Source organism: Scylla paramamosain, chromosome 34, assembly GCF_035594125.1.
Source record: "Scylla paramamosain isolate STU-SP2022 chromosome 34, ASM3559412v1, whole genome shotgun sequence".
NCBI classification, from domain to species: domain Eukaryota; kingdom Metazoa; phylum Arthropoda; class Malacostraca; order Decapoda; family Portunidae; genus Scylla; species Scylla paramamosain.
This window is the reverse complement of record NC_087184.1, coordinates 17,420,220-17,434,295: the sequence shown is the minus strand read 5'-3', so window position 1 is coordinate 17,434,295 and position 14,076 is coordinate 17,420,220. Positions and strand designations below refer to the sequence as shown.

The following is a 14,076-nucleotide window of genomic DNA, read 5'->3' as shown; positions in this document are numbered from 1 at the left end:
CTACTAAATGTGGCCTTTTTTTATGTATATATTTTTTGCCCTTGGTCGGTGCCACTCTTACATAAAAATAAACAAATAAGCAAAAAATATTGATGTTCCTCCCCCTCTTTTTTTTTCCTCTCAAGTTATGGCCTACATAAAGGCGGGTTCACATCGACTATAGATAAGGAATGCCACGGGCTGACGTTAGACCTATAACAGAATGTTTCATCTACCACTCCATTTGAAATGAACTATCTATTACTGACCTTCAAATCTGATCCCGTTACTTCTTGTTCTATTTAGATTACCAGGCCCTTTTAGAGTCAGCTTATGACAGTTCTCTGGCCATATATTTTTTCATCTGTGAAAATAACTATTTCATACTGGAGGTCTGCATCATCATCATCATCTGTTCTTTTTCTTTCTCATTCACTTCTGCCGCCTGTCACACACTCTGCTGCCGTGTGTGTGTGTGTGTGTGTGTGTGTGTGTGTGTTGTATGGCTATGTTTTCACTCGTAAGAATAACTGTCTGCTGAAGAATAATGACGGTGATTTTAAATCTTTCCCTCTCCTCCTCCTCCTCCTCCTCCTCCTCCTTCTTCCTGAACAGCTGGTCACTTACAATGATACATGGCAGACGAAATTAAAGGAAAAAAGAGGGCTGTCTTTATTTATGCTTTATTTATCATTATTCCTGCTTTTCACGTTTTCCTAAAGACCATGAAGTATTCCTTGAACTCCCTGAATCCTCCTCTGAGCAGCCTGTCACTGATGATGAGACACGACACACGAAATTAGATACAAATGAGATTCTGATGACAAGAAACACATCGGGACTGTCTTTGTTTGTATTTTATTTATCGTTATTCCTGCAACGAAATGTCACTTGTACTTTTGTCTCGTTTTGTACTTTCCTAAATAGGGTTTTAAGTCAGGAATTTCTTGCTATTGGCTCTGTAATGAAAAAAAAAAGTGGCTTGTTTATCTGCGGGGTGTAATGTTTATTCTGTTATTTTTTATGTGTTTATTAACTATCTATCTGACATTCCTTTTGTTTCAACCTCGATTTTTCTTTCTGAACATATCATTTATCTTCTAGAATTGAGAAGTGGTCAGTTTATCCATTCTGAACGCGTAATGATGAAGTGATTATCTATCTACCTAGTTATCTATGTATCTATATCTACCTACCTGTACAGGGACTGCCACATGTAAGCCTGACGCCTTTTTGCAGCTTCCCTTATTTTCTTTATTTCGTATCTAAGTACTACATGCGACCCACCTATCCATCTCTGTGGGAATGGATCAGCATCACTAGTGTTTGTATGCAGAGTTGACGTAAGCTGCAGCGTGTGGTGTTACTACATAGACATCGTAAATAGAGTCTGAGATGGCACGATGCTTGGTTTGTGTGGTATCCTTGGCCACGCTGGCGCTCTTCGTCCTGGCGGCGCCCACTGGCTCGGCGATGTGATTCCACGGCTGCACTTCACCAGATGAGAAGGCCAAATAGAAGAAAGCGTTGGCCATATAGATTCCCGAGGCGATGTAGAATACTTTGTTCCACTGCTCGAATGTTTGCTGCCGAACAGAGAGCGAGGCTAACCTTAAAACTTGAACACACACACACACACACACACACACACACACACACACACACACACACACTGAATGGATTAAATGAAGAGCAAAGATCTGTAATTGGGAGGAGGAAGAAAGGCTGGATACTTGAGAGAGCACAAGATGAGAAAGAAAGGATGTTTTAATGGCATGCAGAAAGAAAATACAGTTTCCTTATTGAAAAATAAGTATATGGAGGAGAGGCAGTAGGAGTCAATTAGTGGGAAGACTGGACGAATATAAAGAGAGACATGAGCGCACGTGTTAGATCCCGTATACTAAAATTACACACACACACACACACACACACACACACACACACATAGACACACACACACCTGGTTCTTGGTGAGTGCCCCAGTGGTGATGGGGCCAACCCAGCTGGGAATAGTACCCAGAGCGTTGGTTATGCCGAACAGAGTGCCGGCGAAGTTAGGCGCAATATCGATGTGGTTGATCAGGAACCCTGTGTAGATGCCGCCCTGTAGAGTGGTGGCCAGCGTGAAGAGAGCAATGGTGCTGGTTCTGTCGCAGTGAAGGAAGGTGATCCCTATGAGGCACGCCGCGGGACCGAGCTGGGCTGTGGTGAGGTGACGCAGAGGGTGATTGCAAAGAACGAGAGGAGAATACATGGGACTGCAAGGGCGTATAAGGAACAGGCAAAAACTGCAATGGATTATTTGGCAGTATGAGGGACTACACAAGATTACAGGGTGTTGCAAGGGACCAGAAGAGAATACAGGAGATTGCAAAGGAGCATAAGGAATAATAAGAGATTAGTAAGAATTTCAAAAGATTATTTAGCAGAATAGGTGACTAAAGAAGACTACATAGTGCTGTGAGGGATTATACGTAGATTATATAAGATTGCAGGAGAGCAGAGGGGGATTAATTTACTACTATTACTACTACTACTACTACTACTCACATATAGTATTCGCTGTCTTCCTCACAACCCCGGTGGACGCAATGTTCTTCTGGATGAGTGTGTCCCCCACCTTGCTGATGACCAGACTGAAGATCCACATCCCCAGGTAAGGCAGGGCGTTCAGCAAAGCGTTCTGCGGGCGTGGTGATGCTAGTAATGGTAGTGTTGGTGGTGGTGGTGGTGGTGATAATAAGAATAAGAATAGTAATAAGAAGAAAAATAATAGGAAGAAAAAGAAAAAGAAGAGGAGGAGGAGGAGGAGGAGGAGGAGGAGGAGGAGGAGGAGGAGGAGGAGGAAGAATGATAGCAGCAGTAGTAGTAGTAGTAGTAGTAACAAGAGAGGTCACGTCAAAAATAAATCAATATGCCACTTATCTGTTATTTAAATTCAAGAAGTTAAGACAATAGGTGATGGAAGAGGAGGAGGAGAAGGAGGAGGAGGAGGAGGAGGAGAAGGAGGAGGAAAAAGCAATTAATTATCAGATAAGGAGGAGGGGAAGCACATCAAACATCACACAAAAAAATGAATAACACCACCACCACCACCACCACCACCACCACTACCAACAACAACAGCTGCACCGCCTTACCGATTTGATGTCCTGAAGCAGCATTGTGCTCATATAGAGAGGCATTTCAGTGAGCAGCGTGAAGAAGCCCCAGTTGTTACCCATGTTGGAGAAGAGGATGGCCCAGAAGGGAAGGGAGGTGAGGGCGGCCCGTAGCGGTACTGGAGGAGGCTGCACAGAGGAAGAGAGAGATAGGGAGGTAGATGGGTAGATAGATAGATAAGTAGATGGATAGATAGGTAGATAGACATGTAGGCAGGTAGGTAAGTAGCTAGACAGGTAGATAAAGAGATAGATATGTAGGTAAGTAGATAAACAGACATATGAATATATATATATATATATATATATATATATATATATATATATATATATATATATATATATATATATATATATATATATATATATATATATATATATATATATATATATATATATATATATATATATATATATATATATATATATATATATATATATATATATATGACTGATCACAAATTTGCCTATATACGTGAAAAAAAGACACACAGGTACTGTTACTGTGTGTAAAGCGTATGTACCTCATGTGATTATTCCTCGGCATATATAAGTGAAATGTTCAATAGTTTTCTATTTGCATGAAAACGTGTAATATGTGTGAGTATCAGTATTTAATGCTATATTAAGCACCGAAGCCGATGCTCACTTGTTGGTAGTGTGGGGTTAACCTGCTAGTCGCCTTCGGGCATAAATCAGAGTATGAGAAATGCTTAAAAGAATTAAATAACAATAAAGTCAGACAAGAACTCATGAAAGATCAGTGTGACTGGATTGTTTTTAACATGAATGTACCCAATTCCAGTCACATGGGAGGTGTTTGGGAGAGGCAGATACGCACAGTGAGAAATGTACTCTCTGTGTTGCTTGATCAGCATGGTACTCAGTTAGATGACCAAGATCTGAGAACCTTCCTAGTTGAAGCAGAAAATATAGTTAATGGTCGTCCCCTAACTGTGGACCATCTTAACTCCCCAGAAAGTCTTACACCGTTGACACCCAGTAATTTGTTAACTATGAAAACAAAGGTAGTACTGCCTCCTCCAAGCATTTTCATTAAGAAGGACCTGTACTGCATAAAGAGATGGCGCAGAGCACAATACCTGGCCAACCAGTTCTGGTCCAGGTGGAAAAAGGAGTATGTGCAATTCCTACAGCTTAGAAACAAGTGGACAACACCAAAGAGGAATCTCAGTGTAAATGACATAGTTATCATCAAAGATCAGAATTTAGCAAGGAACCAGTGGAAACTGGGAAGAGTAACAGAAGTATCTCCTGATCATGATGGCCTAGTAAGAAAGGTTAAGGTCCTGGTTTCAGACTGTAATCTCGACAACCAGGGAAGACACATAAAGGCAAACAGGACCATCATAGAGAGGCCAATACATAGTCTAGTATTGCTGTTAGAAGGTAATGCATAATAATAGACCGGAGCATCCCCGCCAAGGAGCCAATGTAACAAAACATATTATGTGCTAATCCTAGTTTTAAGGTACATACTAATCTTAATTTAAGGTAAATTGTTACACAATTTAGGGGAGCCATGTTACTGTGTGTAAAGCGTATGTACCTCATGTGATTATTCCTCGGCATATATAAGTGAAATGTTCAATAGTTTTCTATTTGCATGAAAACGTGTAATATGTGTGAGTATCAGTATTTAATGCTATATTAAGCACCGAAGCCGATGCTCACTTGTTGGTAGTGTGGGGTTAACCTGCTAGTCGCCTTCGGGCATCACTCACGGCCAAGTCGCGCTCAGACAAAGACGGGCAGGATAGTGACCAAGTTCTTACGGTCATGCCTACCTCATCAATAAACGTCAGAGAGAGAACTGCCTTTCCTCGACCCTACGATGATGGGTGTGATCAGTAAAACAGATCACCTGAGAGCCAATTGATGCCCAGCCGGTGCGGCTACAGGTACTATAACATCCATACCCACTACATCATATTACTTATGTATATGTGTGCATGTGTACCTAGTATGTGTAATGTATTTAAACCTATCTGTCTATCTCTTCTTCCTCCTTACCTTCCTGTCTTTGGTGTCCCCGATGGCTGTAATAATGTACTTCTTCTCCGCGGCTGTAATCTTGGTGTCCACATAGGGACTGTCCGCCACCAGCATGAACCAGGCGAAGCACCACACCAGGGTAATGCAGCTCTGCACGTAGAACACGGACTCCCACCCGAGGGAAGTAATCAGAGCGGAGGACAGAGGGTAAGCGACCACTGTCCCTGCCTGAGAACCTGCCAGCGAAGAGATATTGGGTGTGAAGTATTCTGAAACATTTATCTCACAGCACCTCCACTACTTTCAAAAGGCTCTAGTTAACGTGACGCGGGTTTTAAGTGTGGTTCTATGGTTCGTGTGACAGGTTATCAATATTTCTTCATTATTAACAGAAGCACTATTGAGAACCCGGCTAATCAACTCTGTGGCCTTTGAAAATAGTGGTGGTGAGGCTGTTTTCCCAAGTGACGATGCAGGATCTTTATGAAATTACCTCTAGGATCATGTAAGCACCCTTGAAGACTGTTAACTTCCACTGCAGCTTGTTAAAAGTATTGGAGATAAGACGTCGAAACCTTCGTGACTCATTTGATAACGAAAAGTATGTTGATTTGATAATAGCCTCTAACGACGTTCAGAACATGATAAAACTGAAGCCGTGGCATTGAAAGTATTGAAAAAAAATATTATTAAGACTGTATTCACATCAGTCATGCGCCTTAAAAATACTTCCGAGAAATGTGAAGTTAAATTGTTATGTTACGTTATGCTAGATTAGATTAAATGATTTTACAGGCGAACGTGAAATGAGACTAAGATGTGATGTAGTAGTAGTAGTAGTAGTAGTAGCGGTGGTGGTGGTGGTAGTGGAAGAGAGTTACCTGCATATATAATGGTGGAGAGCGTGGAGCGTTCCTTTGGCGGCGACCAAGTGGAGAGGAGGGCGTGCGTAGAGGGGAAGGTGGCGCCCTGATAGAGAGAGAGAGAGAGAGAGAGAGAGAGAGAGAGAGAGAGAGAGAGAGAGAGAGAGAGAGAGAGAGAGAGAGAGAGAGAGAGTCCTTTTTTACTTATCTTCCAACACACATTCCTTTAAATCAACAGATACAGGCAACAAAAGACATGCTAGTTTAATCCAGGTGCCTTTTCCTTCTGGAGCCCTTTGAAAGTAGCGGATGTGAGGGCAGAAGTGTTTCAGAATGTGATCCTAAGTTACTCTAGGGTTCTTCATCAGTTTATTTGTACCAAGGGAGCTAGAGAGAGTCACCTTCCTTGGTTTGTACCTCAGATATGCCGAGCAGGATCCTGTTGGCGATGAGTGGGGCAGCGTTGGGCCGGGCGGTGAATGGGATCAGCAAGGTGAGGAAGCTGGCGGCTGTCAGCGCCCCGCCAAACACTCGCCGCGCCCCGAACAGCTCAGCTATCCTTCCTCCTATGGGCAGAGCGGGATAGGTGAAGCTTGAGGCCATATTGACACATATTGCTGCACTGTTGTCTGTTGTTATGACCAGAGAAGCAAAAGAGAAAGGAAATATATAACTAGTTGCAAAATCTAGCTTAGTTAATCAGTCACAAAGTCAATCCTCCTCTTCCTTTTCCTCTTCGTCGTCCTCCTCCTTGGCCCCATTATGGCATCGTAGTTGCAGAGTCTAGCGTCAATCAATTCAACAATAAATAAGTCCTACTTCTCCTCCTCGTCGTGGTCGTAGCGCGGCACTTACCGGGTACTTGAGTCCACAGGTAGCCCATGAAGAAGGAGCTTGTAATGAGGCTTTGGGTGAACGCGTCCCACTGAAACTCCCCCTCCTGCCGGGACACACACACACACACACACACACACAGAGAGAGAGAGAGAGAGATGGGCGTGGTTAGTGTAAGGTCATTAAATCAAACAGGCTAATTACTAAACAAACAGGCTAAAACAAACAGGCTAAAAACTAAGTATATTGCCGTATGAAATTCACTAGTAGTAGTAATAGTAGTAGAATTATAGTAGCAGTATTCACATGACTTCTTATAGCTTCAATTATGTCCTTCAATTAATGGGGCACCAAAGGATATCACTGGGAGTTCCTGTATCAATGGGACTAAACGGAACCTTCAATCAGTCAGGAACTAAAGGATACCCAAGGGAGCCCAGCGTCCTCACCTGCTCTTCGCCATGGCAGCCGCTGTCCGTATAGTTGCAGATCTCCTTCGCTGAATTATTGTTCTGGGAGGCGTTAGGGTCGCCCTTCACCATGGCCACGATGGTCAGGTTGATGTTCACACGCAGCATGTAGTTACACACCATCCCCAGGAAAGCCATGATCGCCACCATGTACCGCCGCGGCAAATACCCTGACGGAGGAGCAGAAGGAGGAGGTATAGAAAGGAACAAAGGAAGAACACGCAGCATATACCCTGACGGAGGAGCAGGAGGGAGTAAAGAAAGGAACACAAAGGACGAACAAGGAGCAGAAGGAGTAGAAGGAGGAACAAGCAGCATATAACCTGACGGAGGAGCAGAAGGAAAGTATACATAGAAGAGAACACAAAAGAGGAACAAGCGGCATATCTGTTTGTTTGTGTGTGTGTGTACTTGTGTTTGTGGCGGTTTGGGTGTGTTTAGTGTGTTTTTGGGTGTCTTTTAAGTGTGTTTAGGGTGGTTTGGGTGTGTTTGGGATGTTTTTGAGTGTGTTTAGGGTGGTTTGGGTGTGTTTGGGGTGTTTTGAGTGTGTTTCGGGTAGTTTGGGTGTGTTTGGGGTGTTTTTGAGTGTGTTTAAGGTAGTTTGGGTGTGTTTGGGGTGTTTTTGAGTGTGTATTTAGACATATTTGGTGTGTGTGTGTGTGTGTGTGTGTGTGTGTGTGTGTGTGTGTCTAGCGCAAAAACTAACTTATCCAAAAGAAAAGTAAGGCAGGAAGCTGCAATAGTAAACTACTTTCATTTTTTAAAACAAAACTACAACAATTTGGCTTTTGTTTATCCTTTACCTTGTTCCTTCAGCGAGGGGCTCTCCATTGTGAGGAGCAGGAACAGGCAGGCTACTGTAGAGGACTCCAAAAGCTGTGGATAGGGTGGCAGGCAAACGCAGACAGGCAGGCAGGGCGCGTGTTGCAGGTTTAATAACGGCACCCCATGGGAAATGTGTGAGTGTGTTTATCATTATTAGTATCACTTTTATTTATTTATTTTTAAGTTTTAGATAAGATATGGTACTTTGTGGAGAATATTTTGTTCGTGAAGGAAAATAATTTTGGGGTAACTGCATTATATTGTTGGATGAATAATAATTACTATTGTTATCATTACTACTACTACCCATACTACTACTACTACTACTACTACTACTACTACTACTACTACTGATAATAATAATAATGATAATAATAATAATACTCATGTGGTTGTTAATAAATAATGACTAACCTTGCCCGCTGATACTGCTGGTACTATTGCTGCTGCTGCTGCTGCTTATGATGCTGATACTACTGATGATGATGATGAAAATACTACTACGACAGCCACTAACGTCACCAGCCTTTCTAAATACTCGTAAACAAACGCAGCCACGCACAAGTCTAGCCTTCACTCTGCCCTGCCACACACATCTCAATGCGAGGGTAACGTACTAGCAGAAGCCATGCGTATCTAAATTCTCCTCGCCTCTCTCCTTCACGCTCCGCCCTTAAGATTCGTCAGCCTCTTTGTCCTGTGCTATCTGTTAAGTGTCACGATTAAAGTAAAGATAGGTGAAGTGTTTGAGTCTTTTACCATTACTGAGTGATGTAATGTTATCTGGTGTTGATGGAGAGAGCGTGTGTGTGGGTGGTACGTGCGCTGTTGTGGTTTGAAGGACGAGGCCACGGAGAGGAGATCGAGGTGCTTGTACGAAGGTGAACAGTGAAAAGAAAAAATGATTGGTGGCTACGTAAGAGTGACAGGAATGGATCGTAGATAAATGGATAAAAAAAAAGATGAAAAAAAGAAAGAAATAGAGAAAAAAGATAAACAAATAGAAGAAAAGTAAGAAAAAGTTACTTGAAAGACGAGGGCAGAGAGAAGAAATGCATGTACAAATTAAGGTGAATAACGAGGAGTTAGGAGTGGGTAGAGGTTACGTAGAGTAGAAAATAATAGATGAACGAATAGAAGAGAGAAAAAAAAATGAGTCACTTGAAGGACGAGGGTAGAGGAGAGAGATGCATGTACGAAGGTGAAGAGTTGAGCTGTCAGGAGTGAGTAGAGGGTACGAGTACGTAAAGTAGAAAAAAATGAATTAACGAGTAGATGAGATAGAAAAAAAACAATAATATTTGAAGGACAGGGGGGGAGATATGCCTCTGCGAAGTAAGATGGATGGATAGATCGATGTGTAGGAGTAGAGGAAATGGAAAAGAAGAAATGGACAAGTGGAAGAGGTACGAGGGAAAATTAACAAACTGAAGTAGAGAAAAAAGAAAAAGAAGAGAGAAAAAACATCCTCTTATGAGTCTCTCTCTCTCTCTCTCTCTCTCTCTCTCTCTGGTGATGATATTGTTGCACATACATAGATAATACAGTCATCATGACATGAATAAAATAAAATTAGAAAATATATACGATTTAAAAGAACAAAGTCGATTGTTTAACACTTGAGAAGTTTTTGATAATAGATAGTCATTGATTTAAAAATATAGTTCTCAGTGATAACAATCTAATATTTATAAACAATAATAAAGAAAAAGATGTTATAGCCATGCGAAATGAAATAGAATAATATGTTCAATTAGAATCAAGTCAATGGTTTACAGCACACAGTGTTTATTGTTATTTGCGTTAGATTTCCGCCAGTTGCTTCCTCGTGGGCGTTGTGGGGAGTACAGGTGATGCTTGGCGCTCCTGTGGTGACGTGTTGTGACTGGGGTGCGTGGGAAAGCTGTGGTGACTGGAATATGGTAAAAATACTCTCTCTCTCTCTCTCTCTCTCTCTCTCTCTCTCTCTCTCTCTCTCTCTCTCTCTCTCTCTCTCTCTCTCTCACACACACACACACACACACGCAGAGAGAGAGAGAGAGAGAGGAGAGGAGAGAGAGAGAGAGAGAGAGAGAGAGAGAGAGAGAGAGAGAGAGAGAGAGAGAGAGAGAGAGAGAGAGAGAGAGAATTTTATTTACTCATTTATTGCTTTATAATTTATCACGACAGTGTTACCAAACCAGTAAATCACTTCTAATTTTTTTCCCCGTTGTTAGGATTTTGAAGATCTGTGGCTTTTCAAGTTACTGATTAGAGAGAGAGAGAGAGAGAGAGAGAGAGAGAGAGAGAGAGAGAGAGAGAGAGAGAGAGAGAGAGAGAATGTAGCCTTGTTGGAAATGTTTTCATTGACTTCAGTATTGATATAAAAATTCGTAGACAGACAGACAGACAGACAGACAGACAGACAAACAAACAGACAAACAGACAGACAGACACACAAATAGAAAAGGTATTAGATTCGTTCGTTGCATCATCAGAAAGAAGTAATGGAGAGAGACAGAGGGTGGGAATGGTAGCAGTAATAGTAGTTGTTGTTGTTGTGGTGGTGGTAGTGGTAGTGGTGGTGGTGGTGGTGGCGGTAGTGATGGTGGTGGTGGTGGAGGCAGGAAAACACACAAGCAAATCATGGCAGCATCTTTTAATAATTTGAAGACAAGCGCGTCTCACCATCGATCATAGAAATAAAAAAATAAATAAATAAAATAAAATAATAATAATAATAAACTCAATAAAAAGTAAATAAAATAAAGAAATATCATAACTATTAGTAGGAACAGGAAACATTAAATTACTATGATGGGTTTAATTAACTGAAGCTTTGGAACACAACGACGCTTCACTTGCCTCGTAGTATTGTAATAGCACCAATGTATTTCTTAAAACACTCTCTCTCCACACACACACACATACACACATACATATACATATACATAGGCGGCTGTTGGAAGACCGACCCAAGATTTTTTATTTATTTATTGTTTTATTACTTTGGTGACAGTGCTTCAGTGTTGCCAAGCCAGTGCGTCACTTAATAACACTCGACTCCTTTACTGGAATTTTAAAGATTTGTGATATTCTTTTTTTTAAGTAAATTTACTGGCGAGGATGCGTGTGCGAGAGAGAGAGAGAGAGAGAGAGAGAGAGAGAGAGAGAGAGAGAGAGAGAGAGAGAGAGAGAGAGAGAGAGAGAGAAATTATACTTAGTCTGGTCCGATATGTTTTTCTTTGACTTCTATATTTGATTGAAAAGTTCGTTCGTAGACAGACTGATGCACAGACAGACAGACAGACGGACAGACGGACAGACAGACAGGCAAAGAGAAAAGCTGCTGGATTCGTTCGTTGCATCATCGGAAATACTGTCTAAGAGAGAGAGAGAGGATGGGTGCTGGCTAGGAATAAGGTCATAGTAATAGTAGTAGCAGTAGTAGTAGTAGTAGCAGTAATAGTAGTAGTAGTAGTAGTAGACACATCTCCGGTCGATTAAGGATGGCAGTCATTTCAGAATCCCTCGTCTCCTCCCTAAGCTTCCTCCTGCACGTCTTCCTCCTCGAAGTCCTCCTCGTCGTCCACGGTGGCCTCCTGGTACTGCTGGTACTCGCTCACCAGGTCGTTCATGTTGCTCTCCGCCTCCGTGAACTCCATCTCGTCCATGCCCTCGCCCGTGTACCAGTGGAGGAAAGCCTTGCGCCGGAACATTGCCGTGAACTGCTCAGAGATTCGCTTGAAGATCTCCTGAATGGCCGTCGAGTTTCCGATGAAGGTGGAGGCCATCTTGAGCCCCCTAGGTGGAATGTCACACACCGCAGTCTTCACGTTGTTGGGGATCCATTCCACGAAGTAAGACGTGTTCTTGTTCTGGATATTCAGCATCTGCTCGTCGACTTCCTTCATGGACATCTTACCGCGGAACACGGCTGCTACGGTGAGGTAGCGGCCGTGGCGGGGGTCGCACGCTGCCATCATGTTCTTAGCGTCAAACATCTGCTGGGTCAGTTCCGGGACGTTCAAGGTTCTGTAGGACACGGCTTTGCGGGCTGTGAGTGGCGCGAATCCAGGCATGAAGAAGTGGAGGCGTGGGAAAGGTACCATGTTGACAGCCAGTTTACGCAGATCGGCATTCAGTTGTCCAGGGAATCGCAGGCAGGTGGTCACGCCGGACATGGTGAGGGACACGAGATGGTTGAGATCGCCGTAGGTCGGGTTCTGTAGCTTGAGCGTCCTGAAGCAAATGTCGTAGAGCGCTTCGTTGTCGATGCAGTAAGTCTCGTCTGTGTTCTCGACTAGCTGGTGGACTGACAGAGTGGCGTTGTAGGGCTCCACCACGGTGTCTGAGACCTGAGAGGCGAGGAGGTGAATGTGTCAGGAGAAATAGGCATTAGGAGACACAAGACTTGATTTACTTCTTGCTTAAAAGCTGGACTGGATATCAAGAAATATTACATTAATAAGAATATTCTGAAACACTTTTGTGCCACGCCTCCATTTTACTTTCAAAAGGCTCTAGTTAAAGTTACAAGAATTTTAAGGATGTTTTTTTTTTTTTTATGATTATAGTGACAGATTAACGATATTTCTACATTATTAACGAGGTGAGAGAGCTAAGTGTTTCTGAATACACACACCGCGTAGTGTAGTGGTTAGCACGCTCGGCTTCACAACCAAGAAGGCCTGGGTTCGAATCCCGGGCACGGCGAGGCAAATAGGCGAGCTTCTCAATGTGTAGTCCCTGTTCACCTAGCAGCAAGTAGGTACGGGATGTAACCCGAGCTGTTGTGACCTCTTCGTCCCGGTGTGTGGTGTGTCATGGTCTCAGTCCTACCCGAAGATCGGTCACTATGAGCTCTGAGCTCTTTCCGTAGGGGAACGGCTGGCTGGGTGACCAGCAGACGACCGTAGGTGAATCACACACACATACACACCTTAGGGGAGGGCACAACGGAGAAGGTATTCATGATCCTGTCCGGGTATTCTTCACGGATCTTGGAGATGAGCAGCGTGCCCATGCCGGAGCCGGTGCCGCCCCCGAGGGAGTGTGCCAGCTGGAAGCCCTGCAGACAGTCACAGTTCTCGGCCTCCTTCCTCACCACATCCAGCACGGAGTCCACCAATTCGGCGCCCTCAGTGTAGTGTCCCTTCGCCCAGTTGTTGCCAGCGCCGCTCTGACCTGTAGCCAAGCAAGCACGATAATGTCATTAGGTAAGCTGCAACATGTCACGCCTGTCTATATCTTCAACCATTATCCTCACCCATAACTCTGTTTAATCTTCTAAAGCTCCCTAAGAATATAAGGGAAGCTACAAGAAACCAAGTCTGCCTATCTTCACCTCTCACCCTCATCCATAATCCTGTTTAAAGCTCACCACTAGTAGTAACTAACAACTTTTATTATAAGAACATAAGGGAAGCTAGAAGAAGCTATCAAATCTACACGTGGCAGTCCTTGTGTAATCCTGTTTATTTCCATTTATCACCCTCATCTATAAATCTGCCTAATCTTCATAAAACTCCCTTATGACTCAGCACTAACAACCTTTATCATGAGAACGTAAGGGAAGCTGCTACAAGCCATCAGGTATACACGAGGCAGTCCCTGTACAAACACACCTATCATCCTCATCCACAAACTTGATTAATCATTCTGAAGCTCCGCAATGACTCAACACTAACAACTGATCACTGAGTCTGTTCCGTTCATCCACCACCCGATGTGAGAATCAATTCCTTCGTATCTCTTTTCAGCCGTGTTCGCGTGGAGCGTAATGCACTGAAAAGTTACAGAATCACAAGCAAGCGTTGGTATGATATTCAAACTGCAGCGTTAGAGTGAGACGGTGTTAAATTAAAAAAAAAAAAAAAAAAACGCAGACGATGTTCTAGATTACTGAAGATAGCACTCCGTTGTCAAGGCGTCTGATAAAAACTA

The 14,076-nt window shown here is 43.0% G+C and overlaps 3 protein-coding genes across 3 annotated transcripts in view; 1 reads left to right on the top strand and 2 right to left on the bottom strand.

Annotated features, from left to right (window-relative positions):
- Nucleotides 1-646: 646 nt before the first annotated feature.
- Nucleotides 647-8,800, bottom strand: LOC135090320 (putative inorganic phosphate cotransporter). Its single transcript, XM_063987062.1, has 11 exons — nucleotides 8,566-8,800; nucleotides 8,130-8,202; nucleotides 7,306-7,496; nucleotides 6,878-6,962; nucleotides 6,440-6,588; nucleotides 6,041-6,128; nucleotides 5,178-5,395; nucleotides 3,123-3,272; nucleotides 2,533-2,665; nucleotides 1,943-2,184; nucleotides 647-1,565 (listed from the first exon to the last, which is right to left on the bottom strand). The coding sequence occupies exons 2-11, from the start codon at nucleotides 8,155-8,157 to the stop codon at nucleotides 1,299-1,301; spliced, it is 1,551 nt and encodes a 516-aa protein (XP_063843132.1). The 5' UTR covers nucleotides 8,158-8,202; nucleotides 8,566-8,800; the 3' UTR covers nucleotides 647-1,298.
- Nucleotides 8,801-10,774: 1,974 nt separating this feature from the next.
- The window catches only part of LOC135090321 (tubulin beta chain-like), a 9,990-nt gene continuing 6,688 nt past the window's right edge, over nucleotides 10,775-14,076 (bottom strand). Inside the window, exons 3-4 of the mRNA XM_063987063.1 lie at nucleotides 13,073-13,317; nucleotides 10,775-12,488 (exon numbers count right to left, since the gene is read on the bottom strand). Coding sequence (XP_063843133.1) covers nucleotides 11,673-12,488; nucleotides 13,073-13,317 — 1,061 coding nt within the window. The 3' untranslated portion in view covers nucleotides 10,775-11,672. The remainder of the gene's footprint in view (nucleotides 12,489-13,072; nucleotides 13,318-14,076) is intronic.
- LOC135090322 (uncharacterized) overlaps nucleotides 13,213-14,076 on the top strand; it is a 21,699-nt gene continuing 20,835 nt past the window's right edge. The window contains exon 1 of the mRNA XM_063987066.1: nucleotides 13,213-13,349. The gene's annotated coding sequence lies outside the window, so the exon portion shown is untranslated. The remainder of the gene's footprint in view (nucleotides 13,350-14,076) is intronic.